This window comes from Callithrix jacchus, chromosome 7 (assembly GCF_049354715.1).
Source record: "Callithrix jacchus isolate 240 chromosome 7, calJac240_pri, whole genome shotgun sequence".
In the NCBI taxonomy this organism is placed as follows: Eukaryota; Metazoa; Chordata; class Mammalia; order Primates; family Cebidae; genus Callithrix; species Callithrix jacchus.
In genome coordinates this window covers 55,762,046-55,784,940 of record NC_133508.1, presented here as the reverse complement: position 1 = coordinate 55,784,940, position 22,895 = coordinate 55,762,046, and the positions used below count along the sequence as shown (strand labels likewise).

General features: G+C 55.0%; 2 protein-coding genes across 3 annotated transcripts in view; both read left to right on the top strand.

Annotated features, from left to right (window-relative positions):
- Nucleotides 1-12,108, top strand: part of ALDH4A1 (aldehyde dehydrogenase 4 family member A1) — a 31,821-nt gene extending 19,713 nt beyond the window's left edge. Inside the window, exons 7-15 of the mRNA XM_009000525.5 lie at nucleotides 42-116; nucleotides 1,312-1,499; nucleotides 3,794-3,867; nucleotides 5,437-5,633; nucleotides 5,794-5,841; nucleotides 6,646-6,798; nucleotides 7,615-7,736; nucleotides 8,523-8,641; nucleotides 10,621-12,108. Of these exons, the coding sequence (XP_008998773.3) occupies nucleotides 42-116; nucleotides 1,312-1,499; nucleotides 3,794-3,867; nucleotides 5,437-5,633; nucleotides 5,794-5,841; nucleotides 6,646-6,798; nucleotides 7,615-7,736; nucleotides 8,523-8,641; nucleotides 10,621-10,733 (1,089 nt within the window). The 3' untranslated portion in view covers nucleotides 10,734-12,108. The remainder of the gene's footprint in view (nucleotides 1-41; nucleotides 117-1,311; nucleotides 1,500-3,793; nucleotides 3,868-5,436; nucleotides 5,634-5,793; nucleotides 5,842-6,645; nucleotides 6,799-7,614; nucleotides 7,737-8,522; nucleotides 8,642-10,620) is intronic.
- Nucleotides 12,109-15,355: 3,247 nt separating this feature from the next.
- Nucleotides 15,356-22,895, top strand: part of TAS1R2 (taste 1 receptor member 2) — a 38,459-nt gene continuing 30,919 nt past the window's right edge. The window contains exon 1 of one of the 2 annotated variants that reach the window (XM_017974375.4): nucleotides 15,356-15,480. Coding sequence is in view for 1 of the 2 variants with exons in the window: in XM_017974376.4 (XP_017829865.3) it covers nucleotides 21,992-22,173 (182 nt within the window). In the remaining variant the exon portion in view is untranslated. Of the gene's footprint in view, nucleotides 15,481-21,872; nucleotides 22,174-22,895 lie in introns of those variants that run through there. The other variant, XM_017974376.4, reaches the window with a different exon arrangement.

Sequence of the window (22,895 nt, the reverse complement as noted above, 5' to 3'; positions counted from 1 at the left end):
CAATGCCACAGGCTTGGCCTCACTGATGCCTCCTTCCCCAGGGCTTTGTGGCAGCCATCTCACCCTTTAACTTCACCGCGATCGGCGGCAACCTGGCAGGGGCACCAGCCCTGATGGTGAGATGTGGGCAGCGGTGGGACAGTGGGAGCTGATTGTCCTCCTGGTCCCGACAGACAGAAAAAGGCCACCTGAAGCCCTTTGGGTCTCAGCCTAGTCATGGGGAGAGGCACAGAAGGTGGAGGCAGCTTGGGGCTGCGGGTCAGCTTTGGGACCAGAGACCCAGTTTGAATCCCGGTGTCGTCACTCTGTGCCTGGGAAACCCTGGCAATCCCTGAACTTCTCTGAGGCACAGTTTCCTTATCTGCAAAGTGGAAATGATAGGAAAGCCTCCATGACTGGGCTGGGAGGCTCAGAGGAGACCCATCCAGCAGCAGGCAGGGCTGGGCCAGAGCTGGCAGAGGGTTGGCTGCACTGTTGATGATGATAGTTACCACTCACCTTCAGTGCTCACCACGTGCCTGCTGCCGTCAAGCACAGATGGAGCTGATCCGTTTCCTCCTCTCACTGGCTCCAAGAGGGAGCTGTGACTCTGCTTCTTTGCCAGATGACAAAACTGAGACACACAGCCTTGACTTATTGGCAAGACCAAGTGACTCGTAAATAAATGATGGAGCAGATGAGGATTTAGATTTAGTCTCTCTCAGGGTTGGTGGTGTTCAAGGCACTCCTCTGCCATTATCAGAGTGAGGGTGGCTGTTACCGGATGAGGTTCCAGGCCTGGGGGGAGATGCAGCTCAGCTCCCAGACAGCCTAGGCAGGAGAGGGCCCACATAGCCATCAGGAACCCTGAGCCCCAGACGGGGATGCTGGATGCTGATACCGGGGTGAGTACTAGGGATAGGCAGGGGCACAGACAAATATGGGATGTGGCCAGGCGCCCACACGCCCTGACCCAGGACACGTGCTGAGAGAGCCCATGTGCACTTGCCCCGCCGTACCCAGTGAGCACGCAGCGACTCCAGCACTAAGAACAGACCTGCCCAGGTGATGGCAGGATCTGTCGGTGCAGGCTTCTGGGGAAAGGGAGCCTTGGCCAGAGTGTGGGGCAGATGGGGCCATGCCGTGGCCTCCCTGGCAGGGACTTTTGGAGACAGGGCCAGATGCTTTGGAGGAGTGGAGCCAGGTAGGGGATGTCCTGGTTGGCACAGGGTCTGGTGGTTCCAGGTAAGGGCCGACCATGCTGTAGGGTGGGGTGGGGGTTGAGGGCTGGTGGCGCCATTTTCATGCATCACCAAAACACCTCCCGGGCAGGGCAACGTGGTCCTGTGGAAGCCCAGTGACACTGCCATGCTGGCCAGCTATGCTGTCTACCGCATCCTCCGGGAGGCCGGCCTGCCCCCCAACATCATCCAGTTTGTGCCAGCTGATGGGCCTCTATTTGGGGACACTGTCACCAGCTCAGAGCACCTCTGTGGCATCAACTTCACAGGCAGTGTGCCGTAAGTCCCTGGGGATAGTGCGGGCTGGGGTGGCTAGGGGAGGTTCAAGGGCAACCCTGGTTGCCTGTCTGCCTGGGGGTGGGGCTCTGAACCCAGGGGTCATGCACTGACCCTACTCCCCCACTTGCTGTGTGGCAGTGAGTGAGTCCCTTCATCTCTCTGAGCTTCCATTTCTTTACCTGTACGGGGAGTGATTATCCTTAATTTGCAGAGTCATTGCAAGGATTAAACATGTTAATGAACAGGAAAGAGCTTGGAAGGCTGGAACTGCACCCCGTTGCTGTGGGTGATATTGATTTCAGTGCTACCTCTGCTACTGGAAAGAGCACAGGGAAGCATAGAATGAATTGGAGGAGCCAGGAAGGCTTCTTGGAAGAGGTGGCATCTAACAGAGGAGTTGGCCAGGCAGAGGGAAAGGGGCAGAAGAGCATATATGCCGGGAGAGGGAATGGTACCTATGACATCATCAAGGCAAAAACATGTGCTCTGGGGCGTGGCAGGATCCTGTGTGGCTGGAGTGTGGAGTCTGGGGCCACAGGGCTAGAGGGTGAGGGTGGGGCGTGGTTGGAGTTGAGGTGGGGAGGCAGGCGGCTACCTGATCTCCACTGTCCATGCACTGACTGGCTGAGCATGTAGTTTTGCAGCTCACAAGAAGGCTCAGGGTGAGCACACACCAGAGACAAGGTCCTGGCTCTCAGGCTGGAGGTGGCGGTGGTGGGTTAGTCCAGTGACCATAAGATCCTCAGGAGTCTGCAAAGGCGTCTGGCCTTTCTCCTGAAGGTGATGGGAGCCATGGAAGGTTTCAAGTAGGGAGAGTGGCTGAGTCAGAGTTCTGTGTCAGGCAGAGATTGGAAATGATGGCCCCCAAATTGGATCTGGAAAGAGGCTCTATTTTCTTTGACCCCTGATAGTGATGGCCCAACTTTGTATAATTGGGACAATTTCATAGGTAAATCCAAATGTTGGCCTGTCTTGATCGCCTGGACTTGGATGCTCTGATTTTGCGTTTGCTGGTGGTACTGCTGGCTGGAGGTGGGTGGGTGCGCTCTGGCTGCCTGCATACCGCATCCACCCTGTTTCCTTTCCCTGCTGGCCCCTCTGCGCCCCTGTGTTTGCACCCTCATCTTCGATGATCTCTGTGACCTGAAGCAGGAGACCGGCCAGGTGCTGTCAATCTCTAGGGAGGGGAGGTGGAGGCTTGAACCAGGCGATAGATGAGGGATGTGGAGAAGGGGCAGGTTCAGGTGAGAAGGGTGCAGGGAGGCACGCTGGTGGTTGCCTGCCCTGGAGTTGGGGTGGGGATGCGGGGGGTAGTCAGTGAGAATGTCCAAGGTGGGCACCTGGGAGGGCAAGCAGGCTTGGGGGAAGATGAATACCATGTTGGTCACTTTGTGAGATGCCCGGGTGTTATCTGGGTGGAGATGCTTGGGGGCAGCCAGAGGCCCAGGTCCTTCTTACTTCCTCTCCCAGGCCCCAGGCTCTGCCACCCCCTTCCCTGAAGCTTTGCCTGGGGGAGGGATGGTGGGGTGGTGGCAGCGTTAGAATTGCTGAGAAGGGCTGTTTTCCAAAAGACCTGCTCTGCCAGCCTCAGGGGGGCCCCTGGGCTCCCCATTCTCCATGCTCTGATGAACAGCAGGCTTAAAGGTGGGAAGGCCATAAATTAGTATTAGCTGCTGTGTCGCTGGCTCCTGGGTGATTAGCATTTTTATTGTTTTGTGGTGCTGAGGTTGGTCACACTTGGAGCCTGAGGAGGAGGTGAGGCCCTCCCGGTAGGCAGCTTGGGGCGGGGCCTGTGCTCCCTCTCCCAGCCCTCTCTCTGTGTTTGGCCTCTCAGGCCTGGGCGCTGGGCTGGTGGGGGGGGAATCCTTCGCAGACCAGAGCAGGGTCTGTTCCCTGCCAGCCTCCTGCAGTGTGCCCAGCATGTCTTAGCACTAGCCTCACACTTGAACTCATCACAAAACAACCCTGCTGGGTCGGGATTGTTCTCTCTGCTTCCCAGATGAGGTGCAGAATTAGAGGCTCAGAGAGGTGAAATAGGGAACCCAGGATCACACAGCCCCGAGTGTCCTCCTGGCTGCAGAGTGTGCACCTCCTCTGCACCATCTTGCTGCCCAGGCCTCCTTTGCCCTCCCTATAGTAGTCTTGGAATGCAGTCTGTTCTCAGCTGTCACCCCCACTTGGTTCCCACCTCCTGCTGGGCTGCTGCCTCCCATCCCCGAGCTCCTCCCTGGGTTTTTCAGTCCCCTTCCTCTGGCCTGGCTCCCTGATCCCCATCCTTTTTCCTGTGGTTCCAGTACCTTCAAACACCTGTGGAAGCAGGTGGCCCAGAATCTGGACCGGTTCCATACCTTCCCACGCCTGACTGGAGGTAAGCCCCCCTCACCCCCCTCCCCTGTGACCCGAGGGACCCCTCCCCCTGGCTGTCACAAAGGAGGAGTCAGATAGATCAACCATTTCAGACACCAGCACTCCCCAGTAGAACTTTCTGTGATAAGGGAAGCGTCCAGTACCTTCACTTTCCAATACGCAGCCACCAGCCACATGTGGCCGTTGAGCCCTTGAAGGGTGGCCTGCATGACTGAGGAACTGCAGGTCTAGTTTTCTTCATTTTAATTAAGTTAAATCTTAGTAGCCACTCGTAGCTGGTGGCTGCTGTGTCGGGCAGTGCAGCTCTAAGCTGAGGAAAGTGCAGATGCAGAGCCCAGAAGTGGGAATGAACTTGTATTTGAAGAAACGAAGCGAGGCCCGTAAGTAGGGAGGGAGGAGGGCTGGTAGAAGATGGGTTGAGAGGTACGCAGGGCTGGACCTTGTTGCCATATTAAAATTCTCCCAGAGAGAAACAGTTTTATGGTCAGGGACATTTGGCATGTGTGGTGTTAAAGCAAAATGGATTCCTACCCTGCAGGACTTCTCAGAGCCTTTAATGCTCTAATATGTGTTGCACATCAATCTCTGCCATGCAGTGTTTCCCACACTCACTGGGACACAGAAGCCCATTTCTGCAAAGACCCCAATGGACCAAGTGTTTTGTGGACCACATTTTGGGACTGTGCTGAGACCTAGAGGCAGGGAGGGCCATGGGACATGACCAGCAGAGCTGGGACATGTGCTTCAGCATTTTTCCCGTGGGGTGAAGTGGGGTGCACCGGGAAGTCTGGATCCTGTGTCTGGACTGGTGGGAGCTCAGATGGGGGTATCAGGGAAGGCTCCTCAGGGTCAGCTGTGCTACCACTTCCCAACCTGGAGCAGGTTACTTCATCTTTCTGCCTCAGTTTTCTTGGCTTTAAATTGGGGATAGTAACAGGAGGTTGTTGTGAGGCTTCAGTCGGACAAAGCGCAGGGTACTCTGTCCACAGTTGGACAGCTGGTAAGTGCTTCCAGCAGCTGTTAGCTGCTGCTTCCCATGGGGAAAGGAAACTGAGGCCAGGAGGGTCAAGTGACCTGCCTGAAGCTCCCTCCCACTGGGGAAATGGGGGAGTGGTTTTCACCGTGGGTGGGGAGGAGGGGCCTAGCCCTGGCAGCTGAAATGGGGTGGGCTCCCCTCTCCTTCATGGGCGAGGGCTCGGGAGAATCCCACAAAAAGCTGTGCCCACTTCTGGGAATGGACTGGCTCTTGGGGGCCTTCTCATCCGTCCTCTGCCTTTACGTTGGGTAGTTTTGGTTTTCCCCATCCATGTAATGGGGCAGTTGGACCTGATCACCTCTGATGCCCTTCACCCCTCCCTGGTCTCAGTTTCCTCATCTGCGGAGTGGGAGAACGGCCTGGCCTTGGGTCTCTGGGGTGTCAGCTGGCGCTCACTCTGAGCCTCCTACCTCTCTGGTCTGCTCCATGCTAGGGCTGGTCCCGGGCCAAGGATGACGCAGGTGGTGCCTTGGGCCCCTGGGCAGCTGGGGGAGCTGGCTCCCCTGGTCATTTCCCCACCCCTGGCCCCTGTAGAGTGCGGCGGAAAGAACTTCCACTTCGTGCATCGCTCAGCTGATGTGGACAGCGTGGTGAGCGGGACCCTGCGCTCAGCCTTCGAGTACGGCGGCCAGAAGTGCTCCGCCTGCTCTCGCCTCTACGTGCCACAATCGCTGTGGCCGCAGATCAAAAGGCGGCTGCTGGAGGAGCACGGCCGGATCAAAGTGGGCGACGTGAGTGGTGCCATCACCCCCCGCCGTGGCCCAGCAGGGGACTGATGGGATTGGGTCCCCAGGAGGCTCTTCTGCAGCCCTGGCTGGGGTGTGCGGGGAGGGGGCTCCTTTGTCTTGGCCTGCAGTGACTCATCTCTTCTGGCGCCTCCCTTGCCTCCAGCCTGCAGAGGATTTTGGGACCTTCTTCTCTGCAGTGATTGATGCCAAGGTACCGGGTGGGAATCAGGCATTCCCAGGAGGGGGCAAGCCCCAGGACTGTGTGGGAGAGGGAGGAAGAGATATGGGGGACCCTGACCCAGGGGATGACCCAGCCCCACTGCTTTGATCAAGGCAGCTCAGCAGCCACACATATACATCCAGCTTCAGAAAGGGCAGGATCAGCCATAGCCAGAGAAGAGCTCATCTCGTGCCCACCCTGGAAGCAGGTTCAGCGAGCTCCTATGGGCATTTGCGTGTGCACAGGTGGAAGCCCGAGGACACGTGCACATGTCCATTTGTATTCATGAACGTGTTCACATAGAGCTCTGTGTGGGCACACCTCTAGACCTTGCCATATAAACACATACATCTCCATTTGCACATAAGCACACACACGCCTGTGTAAAGAAGTCCACCCACATGCATGTACATGTGGAAGGCATAGAGATCCCTACATGCTTAAACAAAGACATGTGACCATGCACCTGCCTATATATGCATTGACTGGCGTGTGTCTATGTTTATATGCGAGTACACATATTGTACTAGCACACGTACGTGTGTGCACACACGCACAGACACGCATGCATGCACGCACACACACACACGCACACACAACGGTGTGCATGTCTGTCCTTGTCTCCACTGTGGCTCAGCCAGACCCTGGCTTTTGCCCTCGTTGTCCCCCACCCCTGCCCCTGTTTCAGGAGTTGGGCCCTTCAGGTACAGGTGTTTTGGGGTGAGTGTGTTGTGGGGGCTGCCTCTGGGCTGCCCTCCCAGCACCTTTGACCTCCCTCCTCCCTGCCCACCCTAGTCCTTTGGCCGTATCAAGAAGTGGCTGGAGCATGCACGCTCCTCGCCCAGCCTCACCATCCTGGCTGGGGGCAAGTGTGATGACTCCGTGGGCTACTTTGTGGAACCCTGCATCGTGGAGAGCAAGGACCCTCAGGAGCCCATCATGAAGGAGGTGACTGGGGTGGGCAGCCTGGGCCCAGAGGGAGACAGTCCCACCAGAGCACAGCACACACACAGGCCACTGGCACGGCATGTTCTCCTGGAGACATGCTCCCATTTCGCAGATGAGGCTCTAAAGGGAGGCCCTCAAAGGGACTGAATGCCTCCTACCAGGAGAAAGCGGAGTCTGGTGTTGAGCTCAGGCTGCCTGACTCCAGATCTAGGGCTGTGTCCTTCACCCTGGATGGGGTCCGAGCGCTTCTGCTGCCCACAGCAACCACGGTCACCACAGCAATCATAATGGCTCACCTTGACAGACTCGTACTGTGGGATAGCTTGGCTGAGCACTTGGCTGAGATGAGGTGAGCGTTACTGTTCCCATTTTATAGATGAGAAACTGAGGTCAAGGCACTTGCCCAAGTTGGCAGTGCAGGGCTGGAGTCTGCCCGAGAAGGAGATCTTCCCCAGCCCCTTGGTGGCAGAGGGAACCACAAACCCTCCTGGAGAGAATGGTATCTCTGGGCCATTCTCATCTCAGCTGCTGCCAGAAGCCTCTGGGACCTGGACCCTTTGTCCTCCGGGTGTGGGTTTGACAGGGAGAGCCAGAACATGTTTGCATCTTTTGCCAGCTTGCGGTGGACAGGGCAGGGAGCTGGGCACCTTGCTGTCCTGGAGGGAACCCAGGAGGAGGCAGCACCTCACTCTTCTTGCAGATTCTGAAGTGTGGACTGAGGCCCAGGGACTGGGAAGAGGGGAGTCAGAGCAGGGCACTGGGAGGGCTCATGGCCCTGGCCCCATGGAGGGCCTGACACGGGGACCTCTCTCCTAGGAGATCTTCGGGCCTGTACTGACTGTGTACGTCTACCCAGATGATAAGTACAAGGAGACTCTGCAGCTGGTTGACAGCACCACCAGCTATGGCCTCACGGGGGCAGTGTTCTCCCAGGATAAGTGAGTGGCCAGGCCGCAGCCCTGGTGCTATGCTCTGGGTGTCCTGTCCCTGTCGGCTCTCGCCTCATCCCCACCTCCTGGACATGGCTCCCAGTAATAATGCCACCCCCACCTCCTGTTTGTTCCCTCCTATCAGCCCAGACAAGCAGCCAGGGCTCCCCATGTGAGCCCACAGCAGCAGCAGGCTCTTTGTTGCCAGTACTGGTGCCAGGGCGCCACTGGGCACCCTTGAATCTGAACCTCTATGGGCAGGGCTGGGAATTGGTGCTTTTGACCAGCTCTGTGAGATCTGATGGGGCCCCGCTGAGCAAGGTGATTGTCCCACGCTGCAGAGCAGGGCAGGGCAGGCCAGGGGCTGCAGAGGTGGAGTTCGAACCTGGGTCCCGTGAGGCTAAACTTGAGGCTTCTCCTCTTCCTTCCTCCGTGGCACTGGTTGCCCCCACATCTGCCTCTATGAGAGAGTAGAGAGGGGCTTGGAGACAGAGGCAAGGTGGGAGCTTGGGGGCTGGGATTTCCCCTGCTCCTGAGGGGCAGGAACATTGGACTAGGACAGGCCACTCCCTTGAACTCTGCCCTCGATGGGGCGTGCTAAGCCCCTCCCCAGAGGAGGAGCTGGGCTCAGAGACAGGTTCACCTGACCGAAGGTCCACAGCCAAGAGTTGGCCAGCATCCCTCTTCCCTGACTAGGCCTCGGCCTCGTGCTGAACCTGGAAAGCCAGTATGGGCTGGAGTGGGGGCTGGAGGGACATGAGCTGGTTGCTCTCTTACTACTGCCCTGCTTTGTAGGGATGTCGTGCAGGAGGCCACAAAGGTGCTCAGGAATGCTGCTGGCAACTTCTACATCAACGACAAGTCCACCGGCTCGGTCGTGGGCCAGCAGCCCTTTGGGGGGGCCCGAGCCTCTGGTGAGTGGGTCCCTTTCCCACAGGGGAGCCGAGTTCCTGGTGCAAGACCCTAGATGCTGCATCTGAGCAAGTCACGGTTTCCTCCTCTGTAAAATAGGAAGACTGGGGGACCGGGGCTACGCATACATGCAGTGAGCCCCGCTCAGGGCTCCACTATCCACCTGTCTGCCCATGCAGCTGCCAATCTCACTGCACAGGCCCTTCTCCAGCCCCTCTACCCCTCCTTCATGGGCAGCTGCCTTTCTAGAGCCCGGGCTTGACCCCCTTCCTACCACTGTTTTCTGGCCTCTCCCACGCCTCAGGCTCTGGTTTGAGAGCATGCTGGAGTAACAGGAAGGCCACCATTTACTGAGCACGTATTGTGGGCCAGCTAGCTCAGGCTCCTTTCAGCACACTTGTGAGCAAAGGGACCCATTCTCCCCATTTTACATAGGAGGAAACAGGCACAGGGCAGTGACTTGATCAAGGCCACATGGGCCTGGTGGGGTTGTAATTTTGGCTCCAGCAACCACACTTTCTGTACCATACCCAGTTTCTCTTAAGTCCAACAGCCTCTACTTCACAAATGGGAAACTGAGGCTTAGAAGGAGCAATGACCTAGCAAAGGGTACTGCTCCCGAATGGCAGAGCCAGCGCCAGATCCAAGTGTGCTGGGCTTTCCCACACCAACCAGTTCTCCCGTTCCTGGTGGACACTGGCTGGGCATCCTAGAGTTTAACTTGATGCTAACTGCCCAGGGTTACCTTGTCTGACTTGGCTATAAATCAGAAGTTCCCGCGATGCCCTCTTCAGTTTTGATACTGAACTCTGGCTCACAGAACCCAGGGGAGGCGTACTTACTATTACCTATGTATCGAGAGGGTATTTTAAAGGATACAGATGAGGCTGGGTGCAGTGGCTCTCATACCTGTAATCCCAGCCCTTTGGGAGGTGAAGAGGTCGAGACCATCCTGGCCAATATGGTGAAACCCCGTCTCTATGAAAAATAAAAAAGTTAGCTGGGCAGTGGCGGGTGCCTGTAGTCCCAGCTACTCAGGAGGCTGAGGCAGGAGAATCACTTGAACCTGCGAGCTGGAGGTGGCGGTGAGCTGAGATTGCACCATTGCCCTCTGACTTGGTGATAGAGCGAGACTCTATTGCAAAAAAAAAAAAAGAAAAGAAAAAAGAAAGAAAACGCACAGATAAACAGCCAGATGTGCAGACATACAGGGCAGAGACTGGAAGGGTCCCCAGCACGGAGCCTCCATCCCCCTGGAGTTTGGGCTGTGCCACCCCCTTGGCATGTGTCTGTATTCACCAGTCTGGAAGCTCTCCTGACACTGTCCTTTTGGATTTTCATGGAGGCTTCATTACACAGATACAGTTGATTCAATCATTGGCCATTGGGGGTCAACTCAACCTCCAGCCCCTCTGCCCTCCCTGCGGCTGAAGCTTCCAAGCCTCTAATCACAGGGTTGGTTCCTTTGCCAACCAGCCCCATCCTGCAAGAGCCCTCATTAGCATAAACTCATGTGTGATTAAAGGGGCTTGTTATGAATACGGAAGATGATCCTTTCACCCCGTCACTCAGGAAATCCCAAGAGCTTTAGGAGCTCTGGCTAGGAACCAGGGATGAATCCCAGGTATGTACTTGTTATGGCACCCCAGGACCATGCGATGTCTCTACCTCTCAGTCCAGTGCTCTCTCCACGTCGCACCCTGCCTCCTAGACATCCTTGCATTCCAGCAAGGATTCAAGGCTGAGAGTAAGGGTGTCTGGGAGGCAGAGTGTGATGTGGAGAGAACAACGGAGGTTCCCCAGCAGACTGAAGACTGGAGGCAGGGTCTCCCATCCATCCCCAACTCTTCCCATGCCCCAAGCTTGGCAGCAGGCCCGCTGCTGGCCGCCCATGCTGCTGGCTCGTTGATTCCATCACTTCTCCCCTTCTGCCCAGGCTGTTGTGTCTTTTCAGAGGAAAACAGAAGTGTCTTTTCCACAGGAACCAATGACAAGCCAGGGGGCCCGCACTACATCCTGCGCTGGACGTCGCCCCAGGTCATCAAGGAGACGCATAAACCCCTGGGGGACTGGGGCTACGCATATATGCAGTGAGCCGCTTGGGCCTCTACTGGCCACCTGTCTGTCTGTCCAGGTGGCTGACCTCACTGCACAGGCCCCTCTCCAGCCCCTCCACCCCTTCCTTCTTCATGGACAGCTGCCCTTCTAGAGCCTGGGCTTTACCCCCTTCCTACTACTGTATTATTCTGGCCTCTCCCATGCCTCAGGCTCTGGTTTGAGACTGTTTTGGGAAGGAACAGGGCCACTACCCCTTATCCCATCGGCCATGTGGGAGATATGACCCTGGAGCCTGGCAGGTTCTCCTTCCCTCCCCTGAGCCCAGTGGCTCAGGGACCTGGGGAAAGGAGATGGAGCAGCTCTCAGGATCCTTTGGGGAAAAGGAGGCATCTCTGGGCCCCTTGGCAAACCTCACCACTCACAGAGGCTCCTGGCCTTGATCCCGGGTCCTCCAGGTGTCCAGGGTGAAGTGTAACCCAGGCTGACTATGGGGCACAGAGGGCATCAGCTGGCTTTGCCCTATCTGGTCTGGGCTGCCTACCCGCCTCAGTGTGTCTTTGCCCAGACCCACCTGGGCCAGGAGGCCCCCTGTACCCAGCCACTTGCCTTAGATGCTGGCATGCCTTTCTCCAGGTGCCTGTGTTTCACCAAGGCTCATGTGATTCCTGGTCCACATGGTGGGGCTGGGGGCCCACTGGAGGCCACTTGCCAAAGCGTGGGATGGGGTGGTTCTGCCGGTTTGGGCTGTGATTCTGGAAAATTTTGGATAGGTCTCAGATCCTCAGGCCCTACCTCTAGAGACCTCCATTCCTAGAGTCAATCTCAGGGTCTGGGATTTCCCCACAGGAGCTGAGCCACCACTGTGACATGGAGACACAGGCTGAGGCAGACACTGCCCCTCCCTTCTCCCAGCCCCCAGAGGCCTGGCCTTAGGTTTGCCAGCCTGGGCCCAGGGCGTTGCCTGTAGAATCCTCCTCTTCTGCGTGGGAGTGGCTCTGTGTGGACCAATCCGTCATTGGCCCATTCTTTTTTTGATGCAGCCAGTCGGTGGCCACGATTCCTCCCACAAATGGCTCCTGGTTGGATTCTGAGTGGTCAGGGATTTATAAAGTATGACTTTCAAGGATGGTTTTTAGGGGACTGTGAAAGTGTTGGGTGGTCTTCTAGGATGGCTGCATGGGCCCCCCCCCGCCCCCGGAGCTTGTGTGACCATTCCCCAAGTGCCACTGGCGGGTGCCGGTACCACCTGGGCTGGGTGTGGGTTCTGCGTCTTTCCAGGATCTATGTCATTTCCCATGAGGGGCCAGGGCAGGTGGCTGAGGGGACATGGGCTGGGGTATTCTGGGTTCTACACTGTGAGGTGGCAATGGGATTTGCTCTGATGCCACCCAATAAAATGCCTGTTACTTAATCAAAGTGGTTGATGGTCTTTCTGGAGGGGATGGTGGGGGCAGCCAACATCTTCTAAGTCTGGTGGCCTTGCCAGTGTGTCACCGGGTCGTGGGCACAGTGCTCTCAGTGTAACAGAGGAACAGTAGGTGCTGATGTTTGAAATCCCCTGCTGGGTTCACATCCCGCTCACTGCCTCCTGGTCGAATGATTGCCACAAAGTTATGTAGCCTCTCTGACCTTCCGTCACATGAGGACTCACACTGCTACACCATGGGTCCTCATGAGAATTGAATGAGTTAATACATACACATGCTTAGAACAGTGCCAGACACATAACGATTAAAACATTTTACCCGTAAGGCTAGGCGCGGTGGCCCATGCCTGTAATCCCAGCACTCTGGGAGGCTGAGATGGGTGGATAACTTGAAGCCTGGAGTTCAAGACCAGCCTGTCCAATATGGGAAAACCCCATCTCTAGTAAAAATACAAGAATTAGCCAGACATGCTGGTGTTTACCTGTAATCCCAGCTGCTTAGGGAGGCTGAGGCAGGAGAATTGCTTGAACCTGGAAAGCAGAGGTTGCAATGAGCTGACATTCTGGTCAAACATTCTGGGCGTTTCTGTGAAGGTGTATTTGGATGAGATTAACATTTAATTCAGTGGAGTTTTAAAAGTAAAAAGCAAGGCAGGTGACGGTTTGTCCTGTGGTGGGCATGGTCTAACCAGCTGAAGGTCTTAATAGAGTGAAGAAGGAGCTCTCCACACAGGAAGGAGTTCTGCCAGGAGATTGCCCTTGGACAGAAGAGCTGCCACTCTTCCCTGGGCCTCCAGCCTGCTGGGCTGCTGTGCAGACTTTGGACTTAGTAAGCCTCCAGAATCGCATGAGCCAATTCTTTTTTTTTAACAACACTTTATTTTATTTATTTATTTTTAAAATTTATTTATTTTACTTTAGGTGCATACTATAATCTGGCATTTCTCCCCATGTTATCCCTCCCCACCCTCCCCCCTCCCCACCCCCCAGCGTCTCTCCCCTACCCCTCCCAACTGTCCCCAGTGTGTGATGTTCCTCTCCCTGAGTCCACGTGTTCTTGTTGTTCAACACCCACCTATGAGTGAGAACATACGGTTTTTGGTTTTCTGTTCTTGTGTCAGTTTACTGAGAATGATGGTTTCCACATTCATCCAAGTCCCTACAAAGGACACGAACTTCAGCCAATTCTTAAAACCTCTCTCTTGCTCCTGTTCTCTGTCTCTGGAGGACCCTGACGAATATGTGTGCTGAAGACCCTGTATGGTTCCTTACAACAGCCTTAGGAAGGAAATTCTGCCATGCTCCCATTTTGCAGATAAGGAAATTTAGGTACAGAGGTCAGGGGAACTTCCTGGGGGTATGGTATTGCTGAGACGTAAACTCTGGTCTGTCCGATTTCAAAGCCTGTTCTCTCTTCTTCACCCAGATGCCCACAGCTGGTGCTGAGCTGACTGTCGAAAGACGAACGGCCGAGGGGAGCCACTGTGGCCAGTTAGCTTGATCCCAGGTCTGTTCCCTGGCCTGTGCAGGCCAGCTGACTTGTGGAGCAGGGAAAATGTGACCTGGGCCTGTCCCCACCTGCCCATGATGTAAAGGGGGCTGTTTTATAAACCACATTGACACCTCCAGGGACAACAGGCAACACCCAGGGTGCCCTAGGCGGGGGCACCGAAGGGAATGGTGGCAACTGCATGTAGAGTTGAGGGACGGGCAGGCTGTTAATGTGTTTAAACCCATGGTGTGACTCGCATAAGATCACACTGAGGCAGAGGTGGCTAATTACTAAGTGCTTTACCTGCCTGGTCACTTAGAGCCTTGGCAGTGACCTTACCAGGTAACTGTGGCCGGGCTCATGGAGGTTGGAGGAGGAATGACTAGTGCAAGGTCATGCAGCTGGTTAGGAGGAAGAGAGGGGCTTGCCCCCAGGTCTGTGGGTACCCGCAGCCCATGTTCTTCGCCACCTGCTCCATCGGGCTCCTGCCTTCCATGCTCCTGCTCCCCTACAGTTATTTTATCCATCCCTCTCCAACCTGCCACCTGTGCCTCCTGTTGAACCAGGGGTGACTCAAAGCTGTTGCTCACCCTGTTCCCTCTCCCCTCCCTCATCCCCCAGCCTTGGGGGGTGGCTCTTGAGGGCCCAGGGCCTGCTCAGGGACCTGAGGCTTCTTTGCATGGTCACCACAATAAGTCCCCATGTCTGCGGTGGCCCAAGGAGCCCCTTCATTTCCCTGCTGTGGACAGGGGCCCAGTAGCAGCCCTGGGCTTGGAGCATGAACCATTTGACTGAGGCCGGATGGCCCTGCCACCACTGTCCCACAGGCTGCCGGTGGAGCATGCCCTCTAAGAAAATGAAGGGCCACCTGTGCTGGCTACAGGACACCAGGCTGACCAGGAGCTCCTGGGTGGCGGGGGTGGGGGGTGGTCAGGGGAAGCAGCAGGCGGCAGACCCACTCTCTCCAGGGAGTCTTCATTTTCACTAATTCATCCCCCCACCAAATTCATCGTCCTGTTTCCTGGATGTTCTGTTTAGGGGCCAGATAGTAAATAACAAGAGCCACCATTGCTTGAATGCAGGCTCTGTGCCAGGCATTGGGCTAAATGCTTCGGGCATCCTGGCCTCAGATCCCCACAGCAGTCCCATAAAGCAGGTGCTGTTACTCCCATTTTACAGAGGAGGAAAACGGTGGCAGTGATAGGTGAAGTAACTCACATGCCAGGAGGAAATGAGCAAACTGGGTTTCAGTCCCACATCTCTGACTTCCAACCACCACTGTCTGGTGCCCTGGAGCTGGACAGGTGCTGGGCTCAAACCCCAGCCTTAGCCCCTTGTTCCTGTGCCCTGACCTCCCAGCTTCAGACTTCTCCAGGAGCTGAGGACCAAATGAAATATTTAAAAACAACATGCTGCATCCCATGCCCTGCCAGGGTGAGATGCTCCATCAGTGTGAACTTTTAATTTTCAACCTTAGTACTTCTTCATCTAGATATGTGAGTTTCCAGGAAAGAGGAGAAGCCAGGTTTAACTGAGCACCTATTAATAGGCCAATTATTCCTACACATTCTCTTGGACCACACTGGTCTGTGAAATAGCATTTTAGCCCCATTTCACAGATGACCACTGAGGCTTACGGAGGTGAGGAGAGACCTGCTTAGTAAGGGGCAGGGGCAAAAGCAGAACTTGTTTCTGATGATCACACCAGCAAGTCCTTGTCCTTGTCCCTTGCAGGAATCCATCCTTCCAGGTGGTCTGTGCACAGGCGGGAGGAGGCACTGCTGCTGTCATGGCTCTGAACACAACCAGCCAGTCTTGTCCTTCTGTGCCCGGCTGGCTGCCAGCCACGCTGGATGATGGAGCAGGTACCACATGCCCCTTGGTCACCCAAAGTAGAGCAGAAGGCTGTTCCAGGCCTCTGCCATGCTTCCCTCAGCTCTGTGTGCCCAGGCAGTTGCCCTCAGCCCCTGAGCATCTGGTCCACAAAGGCACTGCTGGGCACCTGCTCCAGGATGTGCACTGGGGCAGGCAGCACTGGAGGGACAGTGAGGCTCAGCCAGGGAAATGCCTGGAAGGGGCCACACAGCAAGTGCAGAGCCACAAACTAGAACCCCAGTGAGTCAGATCGGAGTTTCAGAGTTGAGAGCCACAGAGTCATAGACCCCACCCTTTTACTAGCACTAAAATTGAGGGTGCTGGCTGGGTGCAGTGGCTCACGTCTGTAATCCCAGCACTTTGGGAGGCTGATGTGGGAGGATCACTTGAGGTCGTGAGTTCGAGACCAGCCTGACCAACATAGTGAAACCCCATTTCTACTAAAATACAGAAATTATCCAGGTATGGTGGCACATGCCTGTGGTCCCAGCTACTCAGGAGGCTGAGGCAGGAGACTCACTTGAACCAAGGAGGTGGAGGTTTCAGTGAGCCAAGATTGCACCACTGCACTCCAGCCTGGGCAACAGAGTGAGACTCTGACTCAAAAAAAAAAAAAATGATAAATGCAAATTTACATTATTAAATTCTCAGCACTTTGGGAGGCCAAGATGGGTGGATCACCTGAGATCAGGAGTTGAAGACCAGCCTGGCCAACACGGTGAAACCCCGTCTCTACTAAAAATACAAAAATTAACTGGGCATGGTGGTGTGCACCTGTAATCCCGGCCACACAAGAGGCTGAGGCAGGAGGATCAGTTCAGGAGGTGGAAGAAAAGTCAGTTCCCAGTGACTTTGGACAAGCCACTTAACCTCCTGAGCTCTGGTTTCTTCATCTGTACAATGGGGATAAAAGGCCCTTCATAGAATTCTGACGAGCAGATGCAGTGCTGTTTGAAAGCATTGCAGAGTCTCCATAAAAGCTGATTCCCTTCCTTTAGGCTTTAGTTACTATTACCCTCTTGGCTCTTATTGAGCTTGTGGTCATTTAAGACCTCCAGCTCTTTTTCTGGTTGAGAGGCAACTTGTTCAGCATTACCCAACAAAGTTTGGTGAGGAGGCTTGAGTGGATCCCTGGGTACAAAAGGGTATCCCAACCACAGCAGGGTCCCTTCCTCATGTCTTAGCTGACCCCTGGCTTTCCAGCTTTAGGAGCCCACACCACTCCACTCCTTGGACTTCTTGTCTCATAGGAGTTGGGTGAGAAGTGCTGATGAGGCTGGGTCCTCTGAGACCTGGCTTTGAGGTCTTCCCAGCAACCCTCCTCCAAGGTGCTTCTGAACCAAACAGGTTGGCTTAGGGGCTGCCCATCTCCCAGACCTGTCCTGGGGTGGCCCTGCGTGCCCACCCCCTGCCCATCATAAGCCAGACTAGAGGTGGGTTTCTAGTGGCCCAGTTTTGTCCTGGAGTATGGAGTGCTGGTGAGAAAGAGAGAGAGGGAATGGTGGGTGGGGAAGGAGACAGGAGTGAATAGAGAGACTTGCAAGTAGAGAGGCAGAGACAGATTAGAGGGTCAGGTGGGAGCAGCAGCTGATGCATCCCCCAGTCCCTAGGGTCAGGCCCCTCTTGGGGGCTTCCCCTGTGCCCCAGCCCCCATCCAACCATAGGGCAGGGGGAGGAAGGACTTTCAAAGCAGCCCCTTTCAGCTGACATGCTCATTTCCTTTCCGTGAGCCCTAGGGTAAGCAGATGCCAAGGCAAATGGGCAGCTCCTGGCTGGCTGTTTCCATAGCTCACCCCTCTCTCCTTCCCCCGTGTACTTTGCATGAGTGTGTCACGGCTGTTAATCACCTGGACAGCCACACAGGTATGAGCATAGGGACCGCAGGCCCTGGACCAGGCGGTGAGGGTGATGGCTAGGGCTGGCCTGCGCTGTGTCCAGCCATACTGGGGCACATGCTATGTGTGTGGCACTGGAGGAGAATCCCAGTGACATTCCCAGGCCTTCCCATGGCATTCCCAGACATCTGTCCTCAGGGAAGCCGGTGCTCTGGACAGTGTCTGCTTGCCCCTCCTAGATAATGTCAGGGCCTGAGGGGACCTTGGAGATCATCTCAGCCGAGAGTTCTCAGATAAGCCTCAAGGACTGGCAACGTCCTGGATGTGGGTGCATGGCTGCATTTGTTGGGGGTGTGTTGGTGTGCAGGGCTTTCATCAGAATCTCAAAAGGATGCTTGTCTCCAATCCATTAAGAAGCACTTAGTCCATTTTACAGATGGGGAGAGTGAGGCCCAGAGAATGCAAGTGACTTACTCAAGAGCAGCGTCGCAGGTCGGGGTGGAGCTGGACCAGGACTCTGACTCTCTGTCCAGTGTGCCTTCAGTTTTCAGTCTTCAGAGACACCATCTATCCATAGTAACAGCCCACGCAAAAAAGCTCTCCCTGTCAGTGGGACCCCCATTATTTCTTCCTCATTGGAGTCCCTGAGTCTCCACCACTCTCATCAGCCCCCATTAGGGTCTTGGGTTGTTCCAATCTGCATACTTGCTGTGTGCTTTTGAGTAAGTTACTGGTCCTCTCTGAACCTCAATCTCCTCTCTTCTGCAAAATGGGGCGATAGTAGCACCTTAAGGCGGAATAGGCCAGGTGAAGTGGCTCATGCCTATAATCTCAACAATTTGGGAGGCCAAGGCGGGTGGATCACTTGAGTTCAGGACCAGCCTGGCTAACATGGAGAAACCCCATCTCTACTAAAAATACAAAAATCAGCTGGGTTTGGTGGCACACACCTGTAATCCCAGCTACTTAGGAGGCTGAGGCAGGAGAATCGCTTGAACCCAGGAGGCGGAGGTTGCAGTGAGCTGAGATCATGCCACTGCACTCCTGCCTGGGTGACAGAGCAAGACTCCATCTCAAAAAAAATCAAAACAAAACAAAACAAAAAAATAAACAAAAACGGTAGAATAAAACAGGACGGCAGAGCATGGCGAGGGCTCAGCGCAGCGCCCAGCAGATAGAATCCTTGAATCACGTTAACAACAGAAATCGCTTGTGCTCACTATCATCCTCGTTGTCCCATGTTTCACGGCACAGACCCTGCCTCCCCCATGGAGCTCTTGGCTGGTTGGTGCTTCCTTCCTCTTTACCCCATCCTGGTGGCATCACCTGCTGTCCTGATGTACTTTTGATTGACTTCATTAGAGCAGAGGGCTCAAATCCCAGCCTTAGCCCCTTGTTCCAGAAAGAAATCTGCCTTTCTGGACTTGACCCAGAAAGAACTTGGTCCTGAAAGTCAATCTGCCTTTCTGGACTTGCGTGACTGCCCCTCTCCAGGCCTCAGTTTCCCTATCTGTACAATGGGTAGGCTTGTGGGTCTCTGTAGGCTCTCTTGGCTCTGACACTACATCACACTGGATGGGCCTGCTTCCCTGCTGTCCTCCAGCATGCACTGCCCTCACCAGGGCCTTGGTTTCTGTCTCTGGATGGTAAACTGTGCCACACAGTGGGCTCAGCCGGTGCCCACTGGATGGACGGCTTGCCCAGGCATTCTTGTCCTCTACCACCCTCCCTGTCTCAAAACCTGAGATTGGGGCTCTGGGCTGACTGAAACGGAGGCAGATAAAGGCAGTGCAAAGGGGGCCTCCCCACTCTATAGAGGAGGAAACTGAGACCCAGAGAAGGGAGAGTCAGGCCCAGAGCCCACATGTCCAAACACTCCATGCAGCGCGCTTCCTTTTGTTGTATGCATCCCCAGTTCCCATCCACTCGTTTACCCAGGCCCAGAGAGGGGCAGGGACAGGCCCAGATCACACAGCCAATTCTGCTTCTTCCTGCAGCATCAGGAGGCCTCCCGCTGTTGTCTTACAGGCCCATGGGATGACTCCGCCCCAGGAGTGGTTGGGGCAGGAAAAGGGGGTGCCCTGAAATCAGCGCTATATCCTGGGGTTCCCAGTTAACTTAGATGCTCTATCTCTCTGCCATCCCCTTACTCCTAAGCTTTGCCAAATAATGTGGCTTTATGGAAGTCTCCAGAGCATCCCAGGGCCTCCCAGCTCCCAGCATCTTTATTCCCCGATTCAGAACAGACATGTGCAGTCATATGTGGCTTCTTGTGGTCTTACCGGGAATGAATCCTTCCCCAGCACCTGGGGTGGGACCTGTGTTGAGGGAGGGCAGCGCCATCCCTGAACCCCCATGGTGGGAGGCACAGTGACAGCTTCTGTGGGCAGAACACACTTAGCACGGGGGCTAGGAGCTTGGGCAGCCTGGATTTACATTCTGGCTTCACCACCTAGTAGCTCTGTGACTTTTCTTAGCTTCTCTGAGCCTCAGTTTTCTTATCTTCAAAATGGGAATAAAAATGGTTACTTTGAAGGGGAGTTGTAAGAATTAAACGCTAATGCAAATCAATTAAATGACAATGCATATAAAATGCTTGGCACAATGCCTGGAATTTAGTAGACTCTGGGTGTGTTTAATACACACCAGGCGTGGCGACTCAGACCTGTCATTCCAGCACTTCAGCAGGCAGAGGAGGGAGGACCGTTTGAGGCCAGGAGTTCGTGACCATCCTGGGCAACATGAGACTGCCCCATGCTGTCTGTTTAAAACCCCAAACCACAGCTCTCAGTTCATCCCTTCTCTGCTCTAATACCCCACCGCACCCCCACCGTCACCATTCTCTACAAAAAATTTAAAAACTTAGCTGGGTGTGGCAGCACGTGCCTGTAGTCCTAGCTACTCAGGAGGCTGAGGTGGGAGGATCGCTTGAGCCCAGAAGGTCGAGGCTGCAGTGAGTTTTGATTATGCCACTGCACTCCAGCCTGGGTGACAGAGTGAGACCCTGTCTCTAAAAAACAGAAACAACAAATCATGCTCCGGGAAAGGTGTTATTTGTTGTTATGACCCACTCATAACCCCTAGGTATTTGGCAGGGTGGGTGTCTATGGTCTTGGGAGGTCACTAGAATGCTACCCCAGGAAGATCCTCCAGGGACCCAGATCCGAGGAGGCCAGTGTGGCTGTGGTTTGTGGCACATGCTGCAGGAGAGACCAGGCTAGAAAGGCTGGGAAAGGGAGGATGAGTGAGCTGGGGCCAGGCTGGGGAGGCCTCAAATACCAGGACAAGGAGCTCAGACTTGATCCAGCTGGTGACGGTGGGGGTGGGGTGGGGTATTAGAGCAGAGAAGGGATGAACTGAGAGCTGTGGTTTGGGGTTTTAAACAGACAGCATGGGGCAGATGGAGAGGTGCAGAAAGGGGGTGATGAGGGTCTGCAGGGGGTGTGGCGTGGAAAGTGGGAGGGCATGGAGAGAGCCTGTGGGGTAGTGGAGAGTCAGCTCTGGGGCTTTGGGCCAGCTCACATGGAGGCAGACAAGGGCAGTGCACGGGGTTTTTAATCACCTCTTTGTACCTTGAAGCCTCTGCCCATCAGAGCCCTGGAGCGCAGCAGCCAGGTACGTGCCTATGACCGACCCATTCCAGCTGAGTGGTGTGTGGCCGGTCCCCTAAGTCTCGGCCACCTGTTGTTAGGGCTGGAAAGGAACAAAACAGCTCCAAGTGGACAAAGGTCTCTGATTCAAATGGGTCCCTAGTTCACTGGAGCCACCTCCCCACCTCTGACTCCTTGGGAGTATTCACCTTTGAATTTAGGAATTTCCAACTTTCTGTTTTGCCAACAACCCTGCCCTTTGGTGTGGGGTCTGAGGGTTGGGACCCAGAGAGGGTGTTGCTAGGCTGACGATGGCAGCCTTCAGAGGGTGGGAGGCCACCCCCTCCACTCCTTCCCCTATCCTCTTTGTAACTGCTGTTTTTGTTTTTTTTAATCAAAAGCTCTAACTTTGTGATGTAATGAGGTGTGGCGATGAAGGACCCAGCCCCGGTGTCAGACCACGTGGTTTGAATCTCAGCTCTGCTAGTCATGTGGCCGGGGCTGCGTTTCTTCATTTCTCAGCGCCTCCATTTCTTCATCTCTGAAGTGGGGTTAGTAATGGTCCCCGTTACTGTGAGCCTTAGATGAGATGATGAGCAGCAAATGATGCCTGATTCTTACTGACAATGGCTACCACTTTCTGAGCACCTGTACATCACTACATGCCTGGCCTGACTTGGCTGGGCTCTAGAGCTTGGGTGCTTCTGGCCACACTACTCTGTCTCCTGACAGCACCTATGTCCTTTGCTCCTGAACTATTTGAAATGTCAGGAAGATAAGACTTTGTCCTTGGACAAGTGGCAGAAGGCTAGGGTGTAGCCAAGTTATCAGGGTGCTTCCTTTCTTTCCAAATCGGGTTTGCCTAGACCACCTAGCCCCACGGTGCTTTAAGAAAGAATCATCGTAATTCCAGCCTCCTTTCCTCCCCTGGGCCCCCAAACCTCTCCATCTGCTCCAGGTGCCCCGCGGTCAGTGGCAGGACCATCGCTATGTAAATGTCTGTGCAAATGCACTGTCATTGAACACCAGTTCTCCAGCGAGGCAGGACTACCTCCTGACACCATCACTTCCCAGCCATGGGGCCCAGGGCAAGGACCGTCTGCTTCCTGTTCTTCCTGCTGTGGGTCCTGGCTGAGCTAGCTGAGAACTCGGACTTCCACCTGCCTGGGGATTACCTCCTGGGTGGCCTCTTCACCCTCCATGCCAACATGAAGGGCATTGTCCACCTCAACTTCCTGCAGGTGCCCATGTGCAAGGAGTGAGTCTCCAGTGGGGGCTGGAAGTGGCAGTGGGGATGGGGTGGGAAGCCAGGGCTGGTCCTGTGGTCCTTGGGAGCCAGGCCAGGGCCAAAGGCTTAGAGCACTGCTCCCCATTTATTGCCAACCCCCTTATTCTGGATCCATGCCCCTAGCCCCCAGGGAGGCCTTATACAGTGCGTGTTACCAAAATCTTTGGCGATTGTGTTCTGAAACACTGAGGCTTGGCTCATCTCAATGTCATTTTTTAAAAAAATTGAGTTGCAGAATGTTTGAGCCTAGAGGGCCATCAAAACTGCCCCACCCACTTTGGCAACTGGGAGGACTCCCAATGGGTCCGTGTCAAAGCTCATTCAAAAAACCTTTGGGAGGCAGAATGTGAGTTTTCTGTAGCAGGTTCTCAGACTGCATTTTCCAAGGCCTGTGGCTGGGTGGGTAGGGGTGCTTTTGGGCCTAGAGGGAAGTTCCCCTTCCCTCACCTCCTCCACGAGCCCCTTGGGATGGCAGCATCACTTGGAGATTGTAGGGGGTGGGTGCATCCCCATGCCAGCATGAAGGCTGCGACATGGAGCCAGCCTGGGACTATAAAAATACTGACCTCTTGCAGAGGGGGTGAAGGTATTGTGGGAGACAAGGAGAAAGGTAGGACAGTGTAAAAGATGATTAAGGGTTGACTATAAGAAATGCATCATTTATGACATTGGGGATTGTATGCTGGCTTGAG